General features: G+C 49.2%; 1 protein-coding gene across 1 annotated transcript in view; it reads left to right on the forward strand.

Annotated features, from left to right (window-relative positions):
* The first annotated feature begins 15,278 nt into the window (after nt 1–15,278).
* Nucleotides 15,279–22,023, forward strand: part of LOC116949256 (uncharacterized) — a 234,114-nt gene continuing 227,369 nt past the window's right edge. The window contains exon 1 of the mRNA XM_032966358.2: nt 15,279–16,204. Within this exon, the coding sequence (XP_032822249.2) occupies nt 15,763–16,204 (442 nt within the window). The 5' untranslated portion in view covers nt 15,279–15,762. The remainder of the gene's footprint in view (nt 16,205–22,023) is intronic.

Raw genomic sequence — 22,023 nt, forward strand, 5'->3', positions numbered from 1 at the left:
TATGAGACATCCGCATCTACTGCTGCTGCTGCTGCCATGGTTTGTAAGGTGGATGCGCTCCAGGGGTCGTGGCCCAGAAGAGTCGCGAATGAAGATCACAGCTCGGGATCTTCTGCGTCCTCGGGTGTTTGACGAGGAGCTGTTTGTTGCTTGTGACCTGTTGTGAACTCTGTTCGACTTTTCCCAGCTTTATCATCATCATCATGGTTGATGTCGCCCACAACGGAGCGAACAATTTACATACACAGCCGTTTCGTAAATCCACTGTTGGATGATGGCCTCCTCACGCCATGCAGACTGGCAGCCAAGGGGGAAATATCCCAGAGGACGTTCACAGCAGAGCTGGAGCGAATAATTCGGCTCACCGGCAGGTGTTAGATGGATTATTGCATCACCGGACCGTGCAAGATGACGGCGGTTTTGAACGGCCATCCAGCAGTGGATGTACCATGGCTGATGGTGGTGATGATGGTGATGGGACCCGGGGCTTTTGTATCGCGACTTGAACTTTGTGCCTTGAACTGTGGGCGGCTGAACTCGTACACACGTGTCACGTGTCACGTGGGTGTGTGACCAGCCATGAGGGAGACCTGGGACGACCAACAACAAAAAATAACAATAAAGTTCAGTCGAAATAAATATATTTAAAAAATTGAACACCACATTCTTCAGAATCGGCCAATATGAAATAAATCTTGACTTAAAGCTTTCGTGACTGCAGGAGTTCACATTCTTTTTGGGTCTTTCGGTAAAGTCACGTAGATAGGTTCAAAGATAATAACAAAAATAACTAAAAGCTACGACGTTTCGATCACAACAGCCAAATACTCTAAACGCGTGTTGTTGATTCTCAATGGGGAGGGAAACACTGCAGAAAATTATGCGCGTCCACGGGGAGAGAGAGAGAGAGACACATGCAAATATGCAGGCGCAAAGGGTTGTTAATCGAACCCACGACCTCCTGCATACCAAGCGCGGTTGTTAACGTCTCGCCACCGCCGAATAGGCGTGGCTGCTCTTCTCATCCCCCTCGTGAGAAAACAATAACGCTCGGGACACATTTAATGTCGATGTTTTGAAAGCTGTTGACGCGGCGTTGGCGTCGGAGGCTACGCGAGTGTTGGCTTTCATTGCTACTTGTCCGTGTGTAATTAGCACACGGGATACAGTTTGCAACTTCTCCATTTGGCGTCGTAGATTAGTAACGCCACGTAGCCCGAGGTTGTCAAACGCATTGATTGCACCTTTCTCTAGAGTGCGACGAGTGCGTCTTGTCGAAGCGAGAAGTTTACCCTCTCTCTATGCGGCGATACAGGGCGGGCGACAAGTAACTACCTGATTTGTTTCGCCTATAACTTTGAAAACATTAAGTAAAAACACGAACTCTAACTGGTAGAATTAACGAATGGTTCTAGGATTTACTGAACCACAGAACCCGCAATTTTGTTTGACGAAGCCGCTAAGGTTGAAAATTAGCTTCATCTGACATCATTCAATTATAAATTATATAATTTTCTTTCGGTACATACTCTTTGGTCTTATTCGCTAAAGTCACGTAGATAAAATAAAACAAAATAAAAGAAAACAATTAAATCACGACGTTTCGGAGGCAACACAAGCTTCCGTCTTCAGGTAGAATAGTCAACGTAGAATATCTGTGTCAGGAGCACAGTTCAGAGACGACCGGGATTATATACAGGTTAAGGGAGGGGGGAGGAGTCAGTAAAGGGGTGGGTGGGAGGGCTGGGTTAAGCAGCCTTTTGATAGACTGCTGCGGGCAACAACCACTTGGCACTGCACGAGAGTGGGTAAAACCCACCTTTTGTTATGCTGCGTGGGGGGTCGGGGGGAGGAAGAGACCTGCTTCATGTGTACAGCTCCATTTTTTTAAAGCGGCGGCAAACGGTTGTTCAATTATAAGGTAGTTAAAGTTTGATATACAACCACTGAGAAAAGGAAATGGTTGTACAAAAAATTGAAAGGCAGCTCACGTTGACTTGATTTATAACATCTTTCCAGTGACTGCTCAATTTGAAACCATCCTCTCGGTTGAAGTTGTGTCTGTGTTTGGAAGTCTGGATGGCCTCGTTGAGAAATCTCTGATAATAACCGGTAAGTTTGCAGAGCACCTTGGTATCAGAGAAAACAATATCATGATCACCCACAGCGTTGTAACAATGATCAGCCACGGGGGGGGGGGGGGGGGGGATTAACTCGGAGAAATAGACCAGTACCCGGCATATATGATAGACAACGACCATAAAGCTGTTAAGGTTTTACCTGGTTAATAACATCCTTCCAATGATTGCTCAATTTGTATCCATCTTCTCGGTTGAAGTTATGTCTGTTTTTATATCTGGATGGCTTCATGAACAAACTTTTGATAGAAGCCTGAAGGTTTGCAGAGTACCTTGGTCTCAGAGAAAAAACAATATCATGCGCGCTCACAGCATTATAACAATGGTCAGCTATGGCAGAGGTATTGGTTCTGCCGTGTTTCAGATCTGCCTTGTGTTCGCGGACACAGTCCGAGACATATCGTTTCGTTTCCCCAATGTAACTCCTACCGCAGATACAACTCAGTTTGTAAACTCCAGGATATTGCATGTCAGGAATGGCATCCTTCACAGATGGGATTAGATCACGGATTTTGTGGACTGTATTGAATCGGACCTGGATCTTGTGTTTATTTCTCTGAGTTAATTTCCCCCCCTGCACTCCCAGCTCTCTCGGCCTCCCAGTTCCAGCCCCACCCACTCCCCCCCCCCAGCCCCACGTCGTCTCCCCCTAGCGCTCATGCAGCCCTCCCCCTACCGCACACCTCCCCCTCTCTCTCTCTCTGTCTCCCCCTTTACCCCTCCCCCCCATTTCTTACCTATATAACCTCTTGCCACCACGGCAGCTCTCTCTCCCACTTAAGCAATATTTTTTTCTTGCTGTGGTTCCCCACCTGATGATGATTGTTTGTGTTGCAATCGAAACGTTGTGATTTATTTTATTTGATTTCATTTCTAACTACGTGACTTTACCGAAAGAACAAAAGAGTATCGATTCCTGCAGTCACGAAATCTTCAAATAAAAAAATCATTCAATTTGTAATAAAAGCATCGTATTGATCAGCAGGTTCAATGAAAGTACGCGAGTAGTCTAGGCTGTTTGATGGTCTCTGGGCTGCAATTCTCTGCACTGGCTGAATGTTACTTGTAAAAAAGGTTCTGTGCCAAGATTCGCCGCAGCGACCATCGCGGGATCCCAAATTGAGCGGGAGCAGCGTCTCCTCATTGAAGTTTCGGGCTTCTCATTGAACACTCTCTGTTTAACGGGCTCAATAGACGAATTCGGAGATCGACGGGTTCGAGGTCTACCAACAACACACCGCTTTGCATTCACTGTTGCTTTCCGATTCCCGAAATCTGGAGGAGATCAACGCCCGACTACGATTTGCACGGAAATGGGAGCCGTTCGGTTCTTAAAGCATCTGCGATAGTCTCTCCGTGTTGAAATAATTGAACAATTGTTTCTGGAATAAATTTCAACTATTTTTGCACGCTGATGAAGTGTATACCGGTTCACCATGAACTCCCAGGCTTCTACTTTATAATTTATGCAAAAACAAAATATCGCTATTACAAATCCGGTAGTTACGTAAGGGCCACCTTGTAGTAGTTCGTAGTAGATGCGCTACACGAAAAGGACACAAAGCAGAACCGCACTACGCACAGTACACACAATATACACACAGTATACACACAGGAAGTAGTATAGACAGTTCACACGCAGTACACAGTACGTAATGTATACACACAGTACACACACAGTGTTTTCCCATGTCCGACCGCATAGCCTGACATGAGTGAATTCAAACCGCACGTAGTGAATTTTGGGGAGCAATTGGTTTCCATGTATAAGCAATGATGCGAATCCACAAAGCGAGGAAACATGTATAAGCGATTATGTTGATGCTACCGCTTCGAGAAATCGATTCTTTCCTTCTGCCCAGTCCCACATCGGTTGCATGGTCGACTCCTCTTTACCTGGAGATAGGTGATTTGCTTGTCAGTTTCGATGTAGTATCTTTGTTTACCAAAGTTATTGTGTCTGACACCATTGCAATCATTGAATATTTGGTCCAACAAGGACTGAATGCTGATGTACCAGCCCTGGTTAGACACTGCCTCACCAATACTTACTGCACCTGGAATAGAACCGTCTACAAACAAGTTGAAGGTACCACAATGGGTTCTCCCTTATCTCCAGTTATAGCCAATGTTTTCATGGACATTTTTTAGATAGATGCCATCCAGGCATCCACCCTACGTCCTTCCTTGTGAAAGAGATAAGTAGATGACACGTTCGTCATCTGGCCACATGGCCTACCAGCTATTGGCCAATTATTCAACCCCATCAATTCCATACACCGAGCAATCAAATTCACCATGGAGGTAGAAAAGGATGGCAAGTTACCATTCTTGCATGTTTTAATCGAAAAGAGACCAGATGGCTCAATGGGACACTGTCTACAGGAAAGCCACCCATACGGATGCCTACCTAAAACCTGGCTCCCACCACCATCAATCCCAGAAAGAATTCCCTCATCAAAACTCTACACCATAGAGCTCATTGTATTTCCGACCATTATCACCTAGCCAGTGAACTGGAGGACGTACACCAAGCCCTCAAAATGAATGGATATTCAGACTACACTATCCGTAAAGCTATCACCCCAACCGTTGGGAAGGAACCATCTGAGGACTCAATCAAAACCATCACCTTGCCATACATAGCAGGGGTTACCAAGAAGATTTCCAAAATCATGAACAAACACAATATTCAACACAGTGCATAAAATTCGTGATCGATCCCATCTGTGAAGGATGTGATCCCTGACATGCAATACCCCGGTGTCTACAAACTAAGCTGTGTCTGCGGCAGTAGTTACATTGGGGAAACTAAGCGATACGTCTCGGACCATGTTTGTGAACACAAGGCAGATCTGAAACATGGTAGGACCAATATCTCAGCCGTAGATTTTTCCAAGACGAAGGTACTCTGCAAACCCACTGGCTATCAGCAAAGATTCGTTCATGAAGCCATCCAGATATATAAACACAGACACAATTTCAACCTAGAAGATGGGTACAAACTGAGCAATCATTGGAATGACATTATTAACCAGTTTCAGTCATAACTGCCTGTGATGTTTCCATCCTACCTGACGATATTAGCAGTTATTTTCGATTCTCTGAGTTACATTACCAGGTTAAATGTATTTACATTAACAGGCTAAGTGTCTCACTAACACAGCCACTGTTTCTCGTTTTCCTTGAGGCGGTGGTGGCTCTCTTTTTTTCTTACATTTACATGCTATTCTCTCACAATATAATGGCCACCTCCGCAGCTTCGTCGTCGTGGAGGTAGCTCAGCTCTCCGATATTACATTGACATGCAAATTTAATCTCAAGCCCCGTCCACTTTGCTTATTCAGTTATTTTCGACTCTCTGAGTTACATTAACAGGCAAAATATCTCACTAACACAGCTACTGTTGCTCGTTTTCCTCGATGTGGCGGTGGTTTTCGTTTTTCTCACATTCACATGCTAATCTCTCACAATACAATGGCCACCTCCACAGCTTCGTTGTCGTGGAGGTAGCTCAGCTCACCGATCTTACATTGACATGCAAATTTAATCTCAAGCCCCGTCCACTTTGCTTATTCAGTTATTTTCGACTCTCTGAGTTACATTAACAGGCAAAATATCTCACTAACACAGCTACTGTTGCTCGTTTTCCTCGATGTGGCGGTGGTTTTCGTTTTTCTCACATTCACATGCTAATCTCTCACAATACAATGGCCACCTCCACAGCTTCGTTGTCGTGGAGGTAGCTCAGCTCACCGATCTTACATTGACATGCAAATTTAATCTCTAGCTCCGCCCACTTCGCTTATGACCCTTGGGCTACACCCATCTGAAACCTTTATAACATCCTACCACAGCAGCTCTCCTGCTATATTTTTTCCCGTTGTTCAATTGCGTCAAAGCTTACTAAAAACAGGAGAATGTCATCGGCATACGCTGTGATAGTCACTCTCATACTGAGTTAATCCGGAGAGTCGACGTCGAAGTAGATGCAGAAAAGACTCCACGACGGTGGTGTAGAGCTGTCCTAACATAGAACAGCCTTGCCTGATACCTCTTCTGAAATCTATAAGAGCAATTAGTCCACCATTAACCTTGACTAGATACTGGGCCATGTTGTCGAGCAACCTAATTAATCCTATTAAGCGAGTCCCAAAACAAAAAGCTTTTAGAGCACCGAGTAGATATCGGTGATCAATCCTGTCAAAGGCTTTCTCTTGATCAAGGGAGAGAAAGGCAAGTGGAAAGTTAAAATGCTACGACAGTGTGATCAAATCTCTGACTAGGAAATCCCATCATGGATGGTCCTCCCTGGAACAGTGTATGCCTGGTCATTGCCAATAACCCGAGCCAACATCCTTTTAAGCCTTGCAGATACATTTTTCGCGAGAATCTTATAGTCTGTGCTCAGCACTGAGATTGGACACCAATTTTTCAGGTGTGTGACGTCACCTTTTTTTGGAATCAGTGTGAGCACGGCTATCCTCCTGGACTGAGGCATCGCATTGGTCTACACTGCTTCATCTAGAACAGCTTTGTAATTCTTCCTTAGGGAGTGCCAAAAATGATGATAAAACTCCACTGTCAGCCCATCAATCCCTGGGGGTTTGTTCCGGGCCAGGGCACTCACTGCCATGTCTAGGTCACTTTAACCTCTTCTTCTAGAAGGTCCCTGTCTTCTTTACCCAAAGTAGGCAGGTTCTTCCAGATTTCATTTCGGGCCACTGTGGAAATATGATCTGGAGAAAAGAGGTTTCTATAGTTCTGTGCTACTGTTGAAGCTATTTGATTATTGTTTGTAACAAGGATCTCCTTATTATCAAATAGATAGTCTAGGGTCTACACATAGTTCTGTAGTAAACCTGGATTGTCCCTCATCTTCCGCCTTTGCTCTAAATGATCGACCCTCTTCTCTAGCTCACACATTTCTTGGTAAAAACAAATGTGCGTTTCCTCAGGCATACAACTGAAACAGTTTTTTTTTAATGTGTACTTTCCCTGTGTCCCACCATTGTGCTAGGTTATTAAACCGATCTTTCTTTCCCTGTAACTCCACCCAGAAGACCCCAAAAGATTAGTGAAGGTGTTGTCTTGCAAAGGGGCATTATTGATATGCCAGTATGCTGATCCCCTTGGGACTCCTCATATGTTCATTTGAAGTAGTATAAGGTTATGAGCGGTCAGTGGTGCATCCTGAATACTGGATAACACTGCACTATTTTCAAGGTCTTTTGAGATGTAGAAATGGTCAATCCTTGACTTCGAAAGTGTCTCTGTCAGCTCAGGTTCTTGTAAAGGTGAAACCTTGCTGCTTTGGATGTTGCATCCACCACACGTCTACGAGACTGTATTTGCAGAGCACCTGCCCCAAGGTGTTCAGGACACCGCTTTGCAGTGCTCAGTGTCAGTACGGTCGAGGACATCCGGTGCACAGTTGAAATCTCCTCCCAAAATCAGACACTCGTCATTTGGGATGTTTTTGAGATAGTTCTGTAATGCATTGGGAAAAAAATAGATTTTCCGCATCATTGATGGGTGTGTAGTGTCGTAGGTCTCTTCTTCCTTCTTTTTGAGGCTTGTGTGTGTGTGTGCGGGTGGCATGTGTGGCACACACACTCAGTCGGAGTTGAGGTAGTCGCAGGGGGGCTCCGTCCTTCTCTTTATTATCTCTCGCGCGTTCACGCCACCAACTCCGGCCCCCTCTCTCTCTCCCATGGCCACGCTGCCGTTCGACCCGGCCCAGACATGACCCTGTCCGCGTTGCACCGACGGCGTTGGCCGAGACAGCCAACTACTGTCTGGCCACGCAATGATCGGGCGAAGGCGGCAGCGACGACAGCAGCAGCGATGACAGCAACGACGAGACGAGTCCACTCCCAGAACCGGCAGCCGGAGCTCTAGCTCTCCGCTGCTTATATTCCCCTCGGTGCGGTTTGGCTCCGCCCTAGCCACGCCTCCCTTCTCGAACCCACCAGAGGGTTCTAGGGGCCTTCCCACGATGTCTACCGTGACCCTTGCCCCAGTTCCTCCGCCCTGCCGGCACACCCGTTACTATGCTCAACGGCGTGTGCGCTAAGTGTCTACCTGCATATTCTTGGTTCTTTCGGTAAAGTCACGCAGAAGGGAAATAATAAAATAATAAAAATAAAACATAAAAAAAATTCTCACGACGTTTCGCCCACAATGCAATCAGCGGTCCTCAGGTGAAGAACAGAGCTGTCGGAAAGACAGTCTTAATGAGTCTTTCCGACAGCTCTGTTCTTCACCTGAGGACGACTGCTTGCGTTGTGGCCGAAACGTCGTGATAATTTTAGTTTATAATGTTTAATTTTTATTGTTTTATTATTTCCCTTCTACGTGACTTTACCGAAAGAGCCAAGAATATGAATCCCTGCAGTCACGAAAGCTTTAAATCGAAATTTGTCTACCTGCAGTTGCAGCTGCTGTACAGCAGTCAGCGCTGTGTCACTTCAGGTGTAAAATGTTAATGAGGTGGACAGGAATGTCATTAAGTTTGATTATTATGTTGAGGGCTCTTTCCGGTACTACCTCAAACTGGTCAACTATGGTGGGTGTAAAGCCTGGTGCAAATTACGTTGCCACCCCTAAATAATAAAGAAAAAGGTGACTGAAAAACAAATCACCCTTCCACTCTGTTTCCTATTCATTTTCCTCACTGGTTGTAAGATGCGTCTCCTGTACAAAGAGGACCGAGGCTTTGTGTTTTTTTTTTGCGCGAGACAGCACAAAGTGTCTTTTCAGTGTACCTCTACACCCACTTATATTAATTGCGGCTATCCGCAGCATTATGTGGCAGTGGAGTTGTTGCCAGGTATGGTATCTCTCCACGTAGTTATTTGGGTCAGGAAGTACCTTATCCTCTTCTTGGTTCTTTCGGTAAAGTCACGTAGAATGAGAATAAAATAATAAAACAAAATAAGACAATACAATTCTCACGACGTTTCGGTCACAACACAAGTGGCTTTCTTCAGGTGAAGAAACACCTCTCACACCACGGTTAATGGTATGGTTTATAACATGAGTATAACAATTAATAGTATAACATTGTAATGTTAAACATAACTCATAAGGCAATATATAGCATCGTAATTGCATAGTGAATATACAGTAGTGTGGTATATAGTTGGATTCATAGAATAAGACATAGTAAAATGTTACAAGTCTATTATTTTATAGTCTAAATTATAGGGTAGTTAAAGTAACGCATTGTATAATTCAAAGGTGGAATGTGTCTATGTTATACCATGTAGTTTAGATTGGAGGGTATAATATTGTATTACAAAGTAGTCCTGTTTATAGCATAGTCATAATGCAACTCAGTACACAGCGGCGTACCTTGGCTGCGGCACTTGTTCACCTTTTGAAATTGTTGTTTGTTTCCTACCAGCACCCATCCCTCCTCCTCCCCGGAGGTGGGGGCTGGTAACATACTAATCCAACTCTGCTAATCCAACTCTGCCCATACAGCTTTAAAAAGACTCGGTCCTTGCGTGACAGCGTCCATTCAAGCTCTGTCTCCTGGATAGACCTGTTTCTTCACCTGAAGAAGGCCACTTGTATTGTGACCGAAACGTCGTGAGAATTTTATTGTCTTATTTAGTTTTATTGTTTTATTCTCATTCTACGTGACTTTACCGAAATAACCAAGAAGATTAATCCTTGCAGTCACGAAAGCTTTAAATCGTACCTGATCCTGTTCGTTTATTTTCTATAATAATGACTTTCCCTCTCTCTTGAAGCCCTGCTCAATATGGAGTAGGGAAGCTATAATTGCCTCCACATTTTGCCACCTTGATAGAGCTGCAGTCACTCTTTCTTCCGAGTCATGCACTTCATCTAAACAGTTCCACAGCTCCTGACTGTGAGAATATTGGTGCCCCTTCAGTTAGCTCAGCAGATGTCAGGCTCACCCCACTTCCTGTGCCGAGGGTTTCTTCCACCTCCTCTTCTTGGCTTCCCTCCTCAGCCCCGAGGCTTTGGGGATTCTCAGTCGTCGTTGTATCCTCTGTCGGTGCTTTATTGGGTGATCCCACTTGCCTCTCCATGGACAGCCTTCCATTGTCCTCTTCTTGGTCACCGACCGCGGTTTGGTAAATTGTGTCATGTTTGGGCACCTCTGTGCTCTCGGCTGCTCGCGTTTCCTGGGAGCCCTCGGCCGCCTCACTGGGTGCATCATCGAGGTCTGAAGTGCGGCCCTCTTCACTTGTTTCCTTTGCCACTTCATAGATTGCGTTTTCTTCCGCTTGTATTTCAAGCGCAAGATTTTCTGCAGCTGAGCTGCACTTGGTGTTGGTTCCTGCACGGGGTTTCTTACCTGGGGGGCATTTGGGATGGCGAAAATCCCGTCTTTGCCACCAGTGCTGTCCGTATCTCTTCCTGGTGTGGGTGCAATGTCCTACGCCAACTCTGGGAGATCTTTAAAAGGAACGACCTCATCCCCACTTGACTCTGGAGATAATGAAGCTGAATCCTCCATACATTTTCTCTTCAGAGGTCCGGAGTTGGGGGGTCTTCTGCCATCTCGCGTGTGCTCCGTGGTGAGGGGCTCTCTCCTGAGTCATCCGTTAGGTGTTTTTCTTTATCACCCTTTTCCACAGTCCCCTCGCTGTTGGATTGGGCATTTACTGTCTCCGGGCAGTGTTTTTTTTAAACATACCCCTCTGCTTTGCATAGGAGGGATTTTAGTTCGTCCCTGCAGTGAAACAGCCTATGGGCCCTTCCTGCGTTTATGACCATAAAGGAGCCCTCCTCAAGCTGCCCATTGGGCACCAGCATGTAGACCCCCTGCCTTCTGAAAGACAAGACATGCCTCAAGCTGCCCATTGGGCACCAGCATGTAGACCCCCTGCCTTCTGAAAGACAAGACATGCCTCAAGCTGCCCATTGGGCACCAGCATGTAGACCCCCTGCCTTCTGAAAGACAAGACATACCTCAAGCTGCCCATTGGGCACCAGCATGTAGACCCCCTGCCTTCTGAAAGACAAGACATGCCTCAAGCTGCCCATTGGGCACCAGCATGTAGACCCCCTGCCTTCTGAAAGACAAGACATGCCTCAAGCTGCCCATTGGGCACCAGCATGTAGACCCCCTGCCTTCTGACAGACAAGCCATGCCTCAAGGCGGGGTTTTTGCAGCCCAGCGGCACTCGCTGTAGGTTGGAGGCCAGTGTGCCCCACGTAGCCAGGTTGTCTTGGATGTCTTCATCAATAATGTAGAGGGGGGACGTTGGATACGATTACACGTACCGATGGTGATGACAGTGGCTCCAGGGTGAGGTACCAATCTTTAAGGGTCAGCCCCTTCTCCATGGCGGCGTTTGCCATCTTTTCAGACTCCATGAACAAAATCACCTTTCCGTTCATCTTGGAGGCGTACTTTATTGAGCCTGCAGGCACGATGGCGGCCAGCGCTTCCACATAGACGTCGATCGAGACATCGGTGGAAGCCGGGCAGCGGATTGCAGCCTCGCGTGAAGGCGCCAGCTGCTGCTACTGCTGCGGCCGCCTTGCAGGCCTGGAAACCGGCCTTGCGTTGTTACGGGTCGGGTGGACATTTTCACGTGTGCGGGATATGTCACACATGACTACTAAAAGCAAGCCTCTGTTTTTCAAGAGCCAGGAATGTTTTTTTTTTTAGCAAAAATAAATAAAAGGAATGATTTAAAGACGGTCTGTCCTGTGTTACTGACCACCTTAATACTATTACTGCTATTCACCCAAAGCTCCCCTGGAGAGAAGGTAAAACATGTCATAGTCATAAGTATTTTACACGAGTAGAAAACAGAAAATGTTTAAAAAGAAGCACACCAACAAAATTATAATAACGTGAACACTCCCACAGCACGATACACCGCAGAGAGCGTAGCCGCTCCCTGAACAGTGGGAAAAAAACCCCAGAAAAGAACGCAGAAATAAACAAAAACAAGTCTAAATCAACAAACAACTGATCACAAATGTGTATAAAACAAGACACTATTGGTGAAAAGAAATCCCAAGAAAGAAGGTGAATAAAATTAAGTTGTAGAAGTAAGGCCTGGAGCTCTGTGTAAACAAGTCTCACTCTCCCTCCCCGGATCGCGCCGTGCGTGGCGAGCCACCTGAATGGGCGTCACAGCGTTAATTGCACTACAGGCAGCGGGGGTGACGAACTGAGACGCAGTGAATGCGGCTACGAAGAATAGCGAGCGAACAAGCGTCATCGCACATTTTCACATAATGTAACGGAGATGTAAAAAGTCGAAATGTCGCGTTCGGTGGCACCGTCCTCGTATCTGCCATAGTCTTACCACTGCCGGATGAATGCATCCCCAAGTCATCACCGTCTCTCAGTGCCGTGATGCTACGACCCATCCGGCTCTGCTGGACGTCTGTGTAAAATAGCTTCATAGCTCATCGGAATTCCTCGAGTTTCAATAAAAAACGCGATTCTGATTCCTACGCACGGGCTGGTTTTGGTCGCTCGTCTCCTCGATGGACGACCTCGTGCGTTATCTCCTCCATTGGGGGCCGCCCTGTAGTTAGTCTCTCCCATTGTTCCTTCTAATGACTGCCCTGTAGTTAGTCTCTCCCATTGTTCCTTCTAATGACTGCCCTGTAGTTAGTCTCTCCCATTGTCGCTTCTAATGACTGCCCTGTAGTTAGTCTCTCCCATTGTTCCTTCTAATGACTGCCCTGTAGTTAGTCTCTCCCATTGTCGCTTCTAATGACTGCCCTGTAGTTAGTCTCTCCCATTGACCCTTCTAATGACTGCCCTGTAGTTAGTCTCTCCCATTGTCCCTTCTATTGACTGCCCTGTAGTTAGTCTCTCCCATTGTTCCTTCTAATGACTGCCCTGTAGTTAGTCTCTCCCATTGTCCCTTCTAATGACTGCCCTGTAGTTAGTCTCTCCCATTGTCGCTTCTAATGACTGCCCTGTAGTTAGTCTCTCCCATTGTCCCTTCTAATGACTGCCCTGTAGTTAGTCTCTCCCATTGTTCCTTCTAATGACTGCCCTGTAGTTAGTCTCTCCCATTGTTCCTTCTAATGACTGCCCTGTAGTTAGTCTCTCCCATTGTCGCTTCTAATGACTGCCCTGTAGTTAGTCTCTCCCATTGTTCCTTCTAATGACTGCCCTGTAGTTAGTCTCTCCCATTGTCGCTTCTAATGACTGCCCTGTAGTTAGTCTCTCCCATTGTCCCTTCTAATGACTGCCCTGTAGTTAGTCTCTCCCATTGTCCCTTCTAATGACTGCCCTGTAGTTAGTCTCTCCCATTGTCCCTTCTAATGACTGCCCTGTAGTTAGTCTCTCCCATTGTTCCTTCTAATGACTGCCCTGTAGTTAGTCTCTCCCATTGTCCCTTCTAATGACTGCCCTGTAGTTAGTCTCTCCCATTGTCCCTTCTAATGACTGCCCTGTAGTTAGTCTCTCCCATTGTCCCTTCTAATGACTGCCCTGTAGTTAGTCTCTCCCATTGTCCCTTCTAATGACTGCCCTGTAGTTAGTCTCTCCCATTGTCCCTTCTAATGACTGCCCTGTAGTTAGTCTTTCCCATTGTCTCTTCTAATGACTGCGTTCTGCCCGTTGTGCCCACTGGCAGTGCCACCACCCCCCCCCCCCCCCGTTATTTCGAGATTCCCCAAAGGACCCAAAGCTTACTCCTCGGATTTCCATCACGAAGCAGGAGGAGAAACAACGCCGCTTAAACGTTGAGCTTCTTTTTGCGCCATACTTAGCCAGCCAGTGCTAATCGGAGGTGCGACGATCCCAAATGGGGGTTGAGTATTCCACGGGTTATTTTTGTTGTTGTTGTTGAAGCAAATCGTTGTTTTTCTTTTCTGTAAGCGCAACGGCTGGCCTCACGTGATGCCACGCGTTCGTTCAATGACAACAGCGTCATAACTGGAACCGTCACGTGGGGCTCGCTTGGACTGTGAACTCGTTCGCTGCGTCCTCGACGCGACAACTCGGTGTGCTGTGCACATCGACCCCGTGCTCGCCAATGGGATAGGGCGTTTTGGGGCCGTCCATAAATGACGTCACGCACCTAGGAGGGGGGGTCAGACATTTGTGACGATGTGTGACGATGGGGGGTTGAAAAATGTGACGTCGCATCAAAATGCGCAACTTTAAATAAATAAAGACAACACGTTCTACTTAATTAAATAGACTTTGTAATAAATGTTATCTCCTACAACATCAGAGTGCAGCGCCATATTAAATACGCACTACAATGACAATTGTTTAAAGCGATTTGAAGAAAGTTTTAATTTTGGGCGGGGGGGGGGGCAGAGCTTTGTGACGTCATATTTGAGAGGGGGGGTCTACCTTTTTGTGACGCCGTGTGACGAAGGGGGGGGGGGGGTAAAAAATCGTCCAAAATCGCGTGACGTCGTTTATGGACGGCCCCTTTTGGAAGGACGTATATATTTTGATCTGTCCTATTGATTTTCCATACCCTTTTTAATGGAATAAACGACACTTACTCGAACAAAAAAAATGAATTGTAGACCTCGATATTGCCACTGTCATTTGCACTTAATCAGCGCTTTGTGTGTCTGAGTGCGTGACTGGAGGGCGGGGCGGGGGGGGGGGTCATGAGAGGGGCGGGAGGACGGAGGATGTGGGGGGCGAGGGGGGTGATGCTTGATGGTGACTGGGATGGTTACGTGATAGGGGGTGGGTGGGTGCTGTTATAGTCCCGCTGGTCACATGGAGGGGTGGGGGGGCTTGGATGGATAGGGGCAGGGGATGGGTAAGGTGGGTAAGGGCAAAGGGTGGATATAGTGGCTAAGACGATCGAGGGGAGAGTACGTGCAGTGTACGAGTGCTATGGTGGGTAGGTGGGTTTGGTGAGTGCGTAGAACGTCGGGTAGGGTACGGTGGTATAGGACATCGGGTAGGTAGAGGGGTAGGAATCGGGGTATGGTGGCTACGATGGGTGTAGAGTATTGTGGGCACGTAGGTACAGGGGGTATGTACGGCACAGCGAGTACTTTGCAGGGTAAGCAGTGGGGGGGGGGGGTAGGTGGGAGTCTAGGGGCGGTGACATCATCGAGCCCTGGGCCCGCGCGCTGATTGGACGCGAGTTGGCTCGGAGCGGGCTGTGGCTCCGCCCTGCCAGGGATAAAGCTCCGCGGAGACGCGACTCCACTGGCAGAGAGAGGGGGAAGCGCGCCGAGAGAGCGACGGAGAGAGGGGAAGAGAGAGAGAGAGAGTGGGGGCGCAGAGAGAACACAGGCAGAGCGAGAGAGGCGCGCGGGCTGTTCCGCGCGGGGGGGCCGACTGCACTGCGCAGAGTCTCTGCCGGCGCCGCAAGTTCTCCGGGCCACCCGCTGTGAACGTTGCAGACAAAGCGAGGGAGGCACCCCCATCCCATCACCCCCCCCCCCCCCCCCATTGGCATTGAGAAGGGCGCCGCAGAAAGCGAGGCGGACACAGGCGGCCGCGACCTCCCCCTGTCAGAGCCTTGAGGGCAGCGGGTGGCGAGTTGAGCCGGACTCTCCATCGTTGTCTCCCTCCTCCTCCTCTTCCTCGCCTCCCTCCTCCTCCTCGTCTCCCTCGTCAACTCCACCCCTGCCCCCTCTTACACCCTCTCCTCCGGCCCCCCCCCCACCCCGGGAGACGATGCCGCCGCCGCCACGACCGTCACCCGCGGCGTCTTCAGCTCAGCAGCAGCAGCAGATTCCCACAACGCTGCAACAGCAGCAGCAGCAGATTCCCACAACGCTGCTACAGCATCAGCAGCAGCAGATTCCCACAACGCTGCTACAGCAGCATCAGCAGCAGATTCCCACAACGCTGCTACAGCATCAGCAACAGCAGATCCCCACAACGTTGCAACAGCAGCATCAGCAGCATCAGATTCCCACAACGCTGCAACAGCAGCATCAGCAGCATCAGATCCCCACAACGCTGCACCACCAGCAGCATCATCATCAGCAGCAGCCCCTCGGCGTGGCCCCTCCTGGCCCCGAGTTCTCGGGCAGTGGCGCAGCCGTTGCCCTGCAGGCGCCGGGCGCGCGACGCAAGGTGAAGCGCAGGAGGCGGCGTCGCTCGCGACAGAAAGGTAGAGACCCCCCCCACCTCTCTTTCTTCCACGCACCCCCTCCCCCCCCCCCGGAACACTTCCCTGCTCCCTCGTGCACCCCCCCCCCGTGCACCCCAAACCCCCCTCCTCGTACACCCCCCTCCTACCGTCCGCGGGGGGCGCATGGAGGTTTTGGGAGAGGTGGGTTTCTGAGCATGGTGAGTGCGGGTGAGTGTGTGTGGGGTGAGTGTGTGGGGGTGAGTGTGTGTGGGGCGAGTGTCTGTGGGGTGAGTGTGTGCGGGTGAGTGTGTGCGGGTGAGTGTGTGTGGGGCGAGTGTCTGTGGGGGTGAGTGTGTGTGGGGGTGAGTGTGTGTGGGGGTGAGTGTGTGTGCGGGTGAGTGTGTGTGGGGCGAGTGTGTGTGCGGGTGAGTGTGTGTGGGGTGAGTGTGTGTGCGTGAGTGTGTGTTGGTGAGCGTGTGTGGGAAGCGTCGGTGTGGGTGAATGTGTGTGGAGGTGTAGGTGAGTGTGGGGGATCTGTGTAGGTAAGTGTCTGATTAAGTGTATGAGACGTGTAGGTGAGTGAGTGTGTGTGGAGGTGTAGGTGAGTGTGTGGGTGTAGGTGTGTGTGGAGGTGGAGGTGAGTGTGTGGGTGTAGGTGAGTGTGTGTGAATGTGTAGGCGAGTGTGTGTTTGTGTGTGTTTGTGAATGAGTAGGTGAGTGTGTGTTTGTGAATGTGTAGGTGAGGGTGTGTCTGTGTGTGTATTTGTGAATGTGTAGGTGAGTGTGTGTGTCTGTGTGTGTGTTTGTGAATGTATGGGAGTGGGAAGCGGTAGTGTAGCAGTTAGCGCTATGAACCCGACGACCCGAGTTCGATTCCCGCTCACGGCCAACACAAGTGACGATTATCAGAACCAGTCCTGGCCCTCCCCGAGGTTGACTCGGCCTAAAATGAGTATCTGGTGCGGTGTGTAAACATTGTCACTAGGGAGACCAGGTCCGCCGGGCGTGGTGTTAGCCATCCACCCCATCGTGTGCCGTGCCGGCCTTCATAGGTGCTCGCAAAGAGCACTTGCCCCCAACAGTCTGTTCCAGTTTATACTGGGGGAGTCTTTATATTTGAAGTTGTGAGTGTGTGACAGGGTGAGCATGTGAAGGTGTGCAGAGGAGGAGGGCGAATGAGGGTGCTCGTCTGTGAGGGTGTGATTGTTGGGAGCGCAGTCGCGTCGTGATTTTCGCGGTGGGCCATTCCCTCGGGTCGAATTAGCCTTCCATGATGACCCGGTGCTGTGTGTAAATATCAGCACTGGGGAGACAAAGGCGGCCGGCCGTGCGTGGTGTTCGCCACCCACCTCGTCGTGTGCCGGTATTTCATAGGTGGTACTCACCAACGGCACTTGCCCCAACAGTCTGTTGAAGCCGGAACGGGAGCATCTTTGTCTTTTTGTTGTTGTACGCGGGTGGCTTATACGCGGGTCCGTTATCGCGAGCAGCTCATGGATGATGGTGGCGGTGCGTGAGTGCGAGAAGGATGCGTGGGCGACTGTAAAGGCGCGGTCGGGCGAGGGAAGACGCGCCCTCTCCCCTAGCTCGCGTTAAGTAATTGAATCTGTCATTGATTTACACTTTCACAAACTCTCTCCACCGCTCGCTACAGACTCGAGCGTCTTGCAACGGAGCCACTCGCGTTAACGGTTCATTTTTGTACTTTTTTTATTTTTTTCGTGGTTTGTCTCCGAGCGTCGTCGCGGGGCCTCTGCGAGTCTCACGACCCGGTCGGAGTGCGCGAGTGTGACCCCCTCCACGAAAAAGGTTCGTTTCCCGCAATGCGTGCGGCCTCGTGATGACGCGTATTTGTGAACACCCACCCGCTTCATCTCCACGTGGCTCTGAGTCCACAGTGTGAGAGATGCGCGTGAGACCCTGCACGCTCGCCTCGCCGCCTGCTCGCCTCGACGTGTTGGCAACCGTGAATTCTTCCTCTCTCCCATACCGACGACCCCCCCCCCTCTCCATTTCCACAACCCCCCCAAAACCCCTGGTACGTATGAAACAAATTATTTGGTGATGTTTCGTTTTAGCAGTGGTGCACACGCACAGATAACAACAACAATTGAACATTTCCCGTGCCATTAACACATTGGCCTTAAAATGAAGCACATATATAGTGGGCGACGTTTCGGTCAGTTGTCTCATCTGGCCCCCACTCATGGCACATAGTGGGGACCAGAGAGACGGAGTGGCTAATACGAGTTGGGAGACTCCACTTGTTTACGCCGGGGGGCCTGATGATGAGAATGACATTCAAACAAGTGTTTACTGATTCGCAGTTTCTTAGTTTAATGGGCATCTAAATAGTTACAAAATAGTGGCTGTAGAGTACCAAACACATCCCTTCAATATTCAAAACAATATTGCAACTAAATAAACTAGTTCATATTGATCGTAACATTTAATAAGTTGCTGGTACGTTGCATCATGGGGATTGTGGTCGCAGCGAGATCATCGGGCGCGCCGTGGCGACATGTAAATTCCCTCTCCCGCTATGCAGGAGAGCCCGGGTTCGATTCCGACCCTAATGCCTGCTGTGTATTTGGAGTTTGCGGTGTTTTTCTGCCCATGGTCGCGTGGATTTTTCTCCGGGTCCTCCGGTTTTTTTCCCCCTCCACGTTTACAATCAACATCGCGCGTTTAAAGTATTCGTCTGCTAACCATTCGCACGCGACGATTAGACGTCATGTCGTCCAGCGATCATGTGCGATAGCCAGGTCGCTTTCTGAAAAAGTGCTGGAAAGCTCAGTGGGCCCTTACCTGGTAGAATAAAAAATCAAGTTGATTTTTTTTTTTTAGAGTGTAATTTCGGTGACGGCGAACGTGAGCGGCCTCTCTCTCTCTCTCTCTCACAGCGGTCGTGGTGAGGAAGCCGCGAGTCGCCTTTGAAGCGCTGCTCACAGGGGAGTGGTCGGGTTCGACTCCAGATTCAAAGGGACGAGAGGAGTTGGCGGCTTGAGTTTATTTTTTGTTCTAGTCGCAGGCGCCGCGCGCGCGTGTACTCACAGGTGGAGCGCGGCGATGATGCTTAACGGCGACGTGGTGGCTTATGAATGGGATCGTAACGCGTCCAGTGCTCTTTTGATTTTATTTTCCAAGTAAAACCCACTGAGCTATGAGCTCCTTGTCAGAGGTGACCTGTTCACACATCGAAGCGGCTGATATCATCATCACACGTTGGGCATTTATAGAAGCAGCCCAATAATCTGAACGCGTGTTTGTTAATGTAGTGCGGGAGAGTAGGTGGGTTGGGGGGGGGTAAAGCCGGAGGAACTCGCATAAAAATCCACGCGACCACCACACCCGGACTCCAAAATATACAACAGGCATCGTCAGGGTCGGGGATCCAATTTACGAATCTTCTGCGCACCAGGCGAGGGATATGATATCTCCTCGCCACCGCGGCTACCACCAGAGCCGTTCTCCTGAGAGGCTGAACGGATTCGTGGTCGCCCTCCCAAATAAAAAAAACTTCTCTTCCTTCTCTGGGCTCCCTCCCCACCTCGATACACACACGGAGAGTGAATGTACGAGCGCGTGAGTATGTACGTGTGTGTGTATGTGTACGTGAGTAAGTTTGTGTGTGTGTCTGTAGAGAGCTGTAGTGTCGTAGGAGCGATGGAGAGATAATACAAAAGGAGAGTCCAGACGATATGAGAGAGAGAGACATGAGATGGAGAAAAGTGTGTCGTTGTTTGCGAAAGTGGATCGTGCCCGCGTGGTGATTTGTGACTAGGGTTGATCAACGGTAACCGGTAACCAATAACCGATTTCAGAATACATGACCTGGTCCCAAAGCCGGGAGCTGGTAACCGATGTTCGTGGACGTTTAGTAGCGAATGCACCGCGATTGAAACGTTCACCCCTTTACAACTGCCGCGCCACGAGATGGAATTCGAATCCCGCTCACGGTCGGCGCCAGTGGCGATTATCTGAGCCGGTCTCGGGCCTCGCCTAGGTCGACTCGGCCTCAAATGAGTACCTGGTGAGGTGTGTAAACATCGTCATTGGGGAGACAAATGGCGGTCGGGCGTGCACCTGGCCACACCACCACTTCGTGTATCGCGCCGGGTTTCATAGGCGCTTGCTCACAACACTTGCCCCAACAGTCTGTTAAGGCTATACGGAGGATCTTTGTCTCTTTTTTAGTATGGGTGTGAGAGCATGGGGAGCGGTGGGACACGACCAATTAATGTGACGAGTATATTAATCTGTCGTGGGGCTCCCCTAGGTCGACTCAGCCTCAAATGAGTTCCTGGTATAATATGTGTGAAGATCGTCAGTGGGGAGACAATGGCGGTCGCTAACAGCGCTTGCCCCAAAAGTATGTTCAAGACTATACAGGTCCTTTGTCTTTGCATGCAGTGTTTTGTCGGCGGTGTTGGCCACTGACGTTAGCCGTGACCGTGAATAAAACGGAGGATGCCGTGGTCGTTCTCGCGGAAGTTCGCGCGCTGCGCAATCGCTCTCCCGGAGTGATTCACTTCGAATAAGCAAGTCGCCAGGCACAGGAAACACAATCCGGGCTGCCGCGTAGCTAACCTACAGTTAGTCCTGTATTTGCTGCTGGTCTATAGATATCGGTGGCGCAGTAGTGAAGCGCACTGCGCTTTGAACCCGACTACCTAAACTCAATTCCCGGCCACGTGTAACAGCAGTGTCGAGCGATACCGGAACCTGTCCTGTGTCACCACCCCTCCACCAAACCCATTCGGTAACCCACACCGCTCGACGTGGTGAAGTATGGTCCAGCAACCCCCATGCCCAATGTGGGAAGGACATCATCCAGCAGTGGGTTGACGAAGGACTGCATATCATTATTATAATATTGATGACAATTATTGCCGTACACAATGCTCCGATCTTACTCCGCATTAATAATAATAATGATGATGATGACGCCAATTCTGAGAACTCTAATGCAGGGATGAGAGCGCGCATACGATCCGTCTGTCTCACCAACTAAGATTTCTGCTCGCTGCCTCTCTGAGTTTTCATTAGGGCCGCTATCGGGCCGGGCTTGGCGCGCGATGAACGCGCAGGGTGCTATCGTACATCACGGTTTGCGTAGACCGATCGCTCCCCTAATCTGCGCTGTATTAATCTGCATCCGCGTGTAGGCTCTGCTCTAATGTGCGTGCCTGTGATTTATACTTTGTGCGTATGTAATATAGTAATTCGTAATAATGATTTACAGCCTTTATTAATCCCGCACTTGATGCAGGAATATAACCCACGCTGAAGGACATGGAGGTTGTTTAGCCATACTTCACCACGCTGGTTGATGTGGGTTGGTGATGGCGGGGAGGTGGATGAGCGAACGAACGCTCACTCGTGACGTTCAGCCGTGGCCCGGAATTGAACTCTGTATGCCGGGTTCTTAGCGCAGTGCGCTAACCACTGCGCCACCGCTCCACCACGTTGTGCACGCGCGCAGAGTGTGTGCATTGCGAGCTGTAAAGACATGTGGGGATGGTGGTGGGGCTCCTGCTGATGATGATCGTGATGATCATGATGAGTGTCGCCTTCTCAAACATGAGCGATGCAGTGGAAGGCAGTCAACTATTACACTATAATTAAATTACACAAGCGATCGAAACGTCGTAGTTTTTTGTTATTTAATTTGAAGCAATCTACGTGACTTTACCGAAAGATCCAAATAATATGAATTCCTGCAGTCACAAAAGCTTTAAGTCAAGATATATATTTTACCAGGTAAGGCCCACTTAGCTGTATAGCTTTTATTCAGAAGCGACCTGGCCAATGATAAAAATGATAGCTCAATTAAGTCACTTATCACGCGGAAATTG

This window comes from Petromyzon marinus, chromosome 2, assembly GCF_048934315.1.
Source record: "Petromyzon marinus isolate PM22_M1 ecotype Great Lakes invasive population chromosome 2, UKy_Petmar_22M1.pri1.0, whole genome shotgun sequence".
NCBI lineage: Eukaryota > Metazoa > Chordata > Hyperoartia > Petromyzontiformes > Petromyzontidae > Petromyzon > Petromyzon marinus.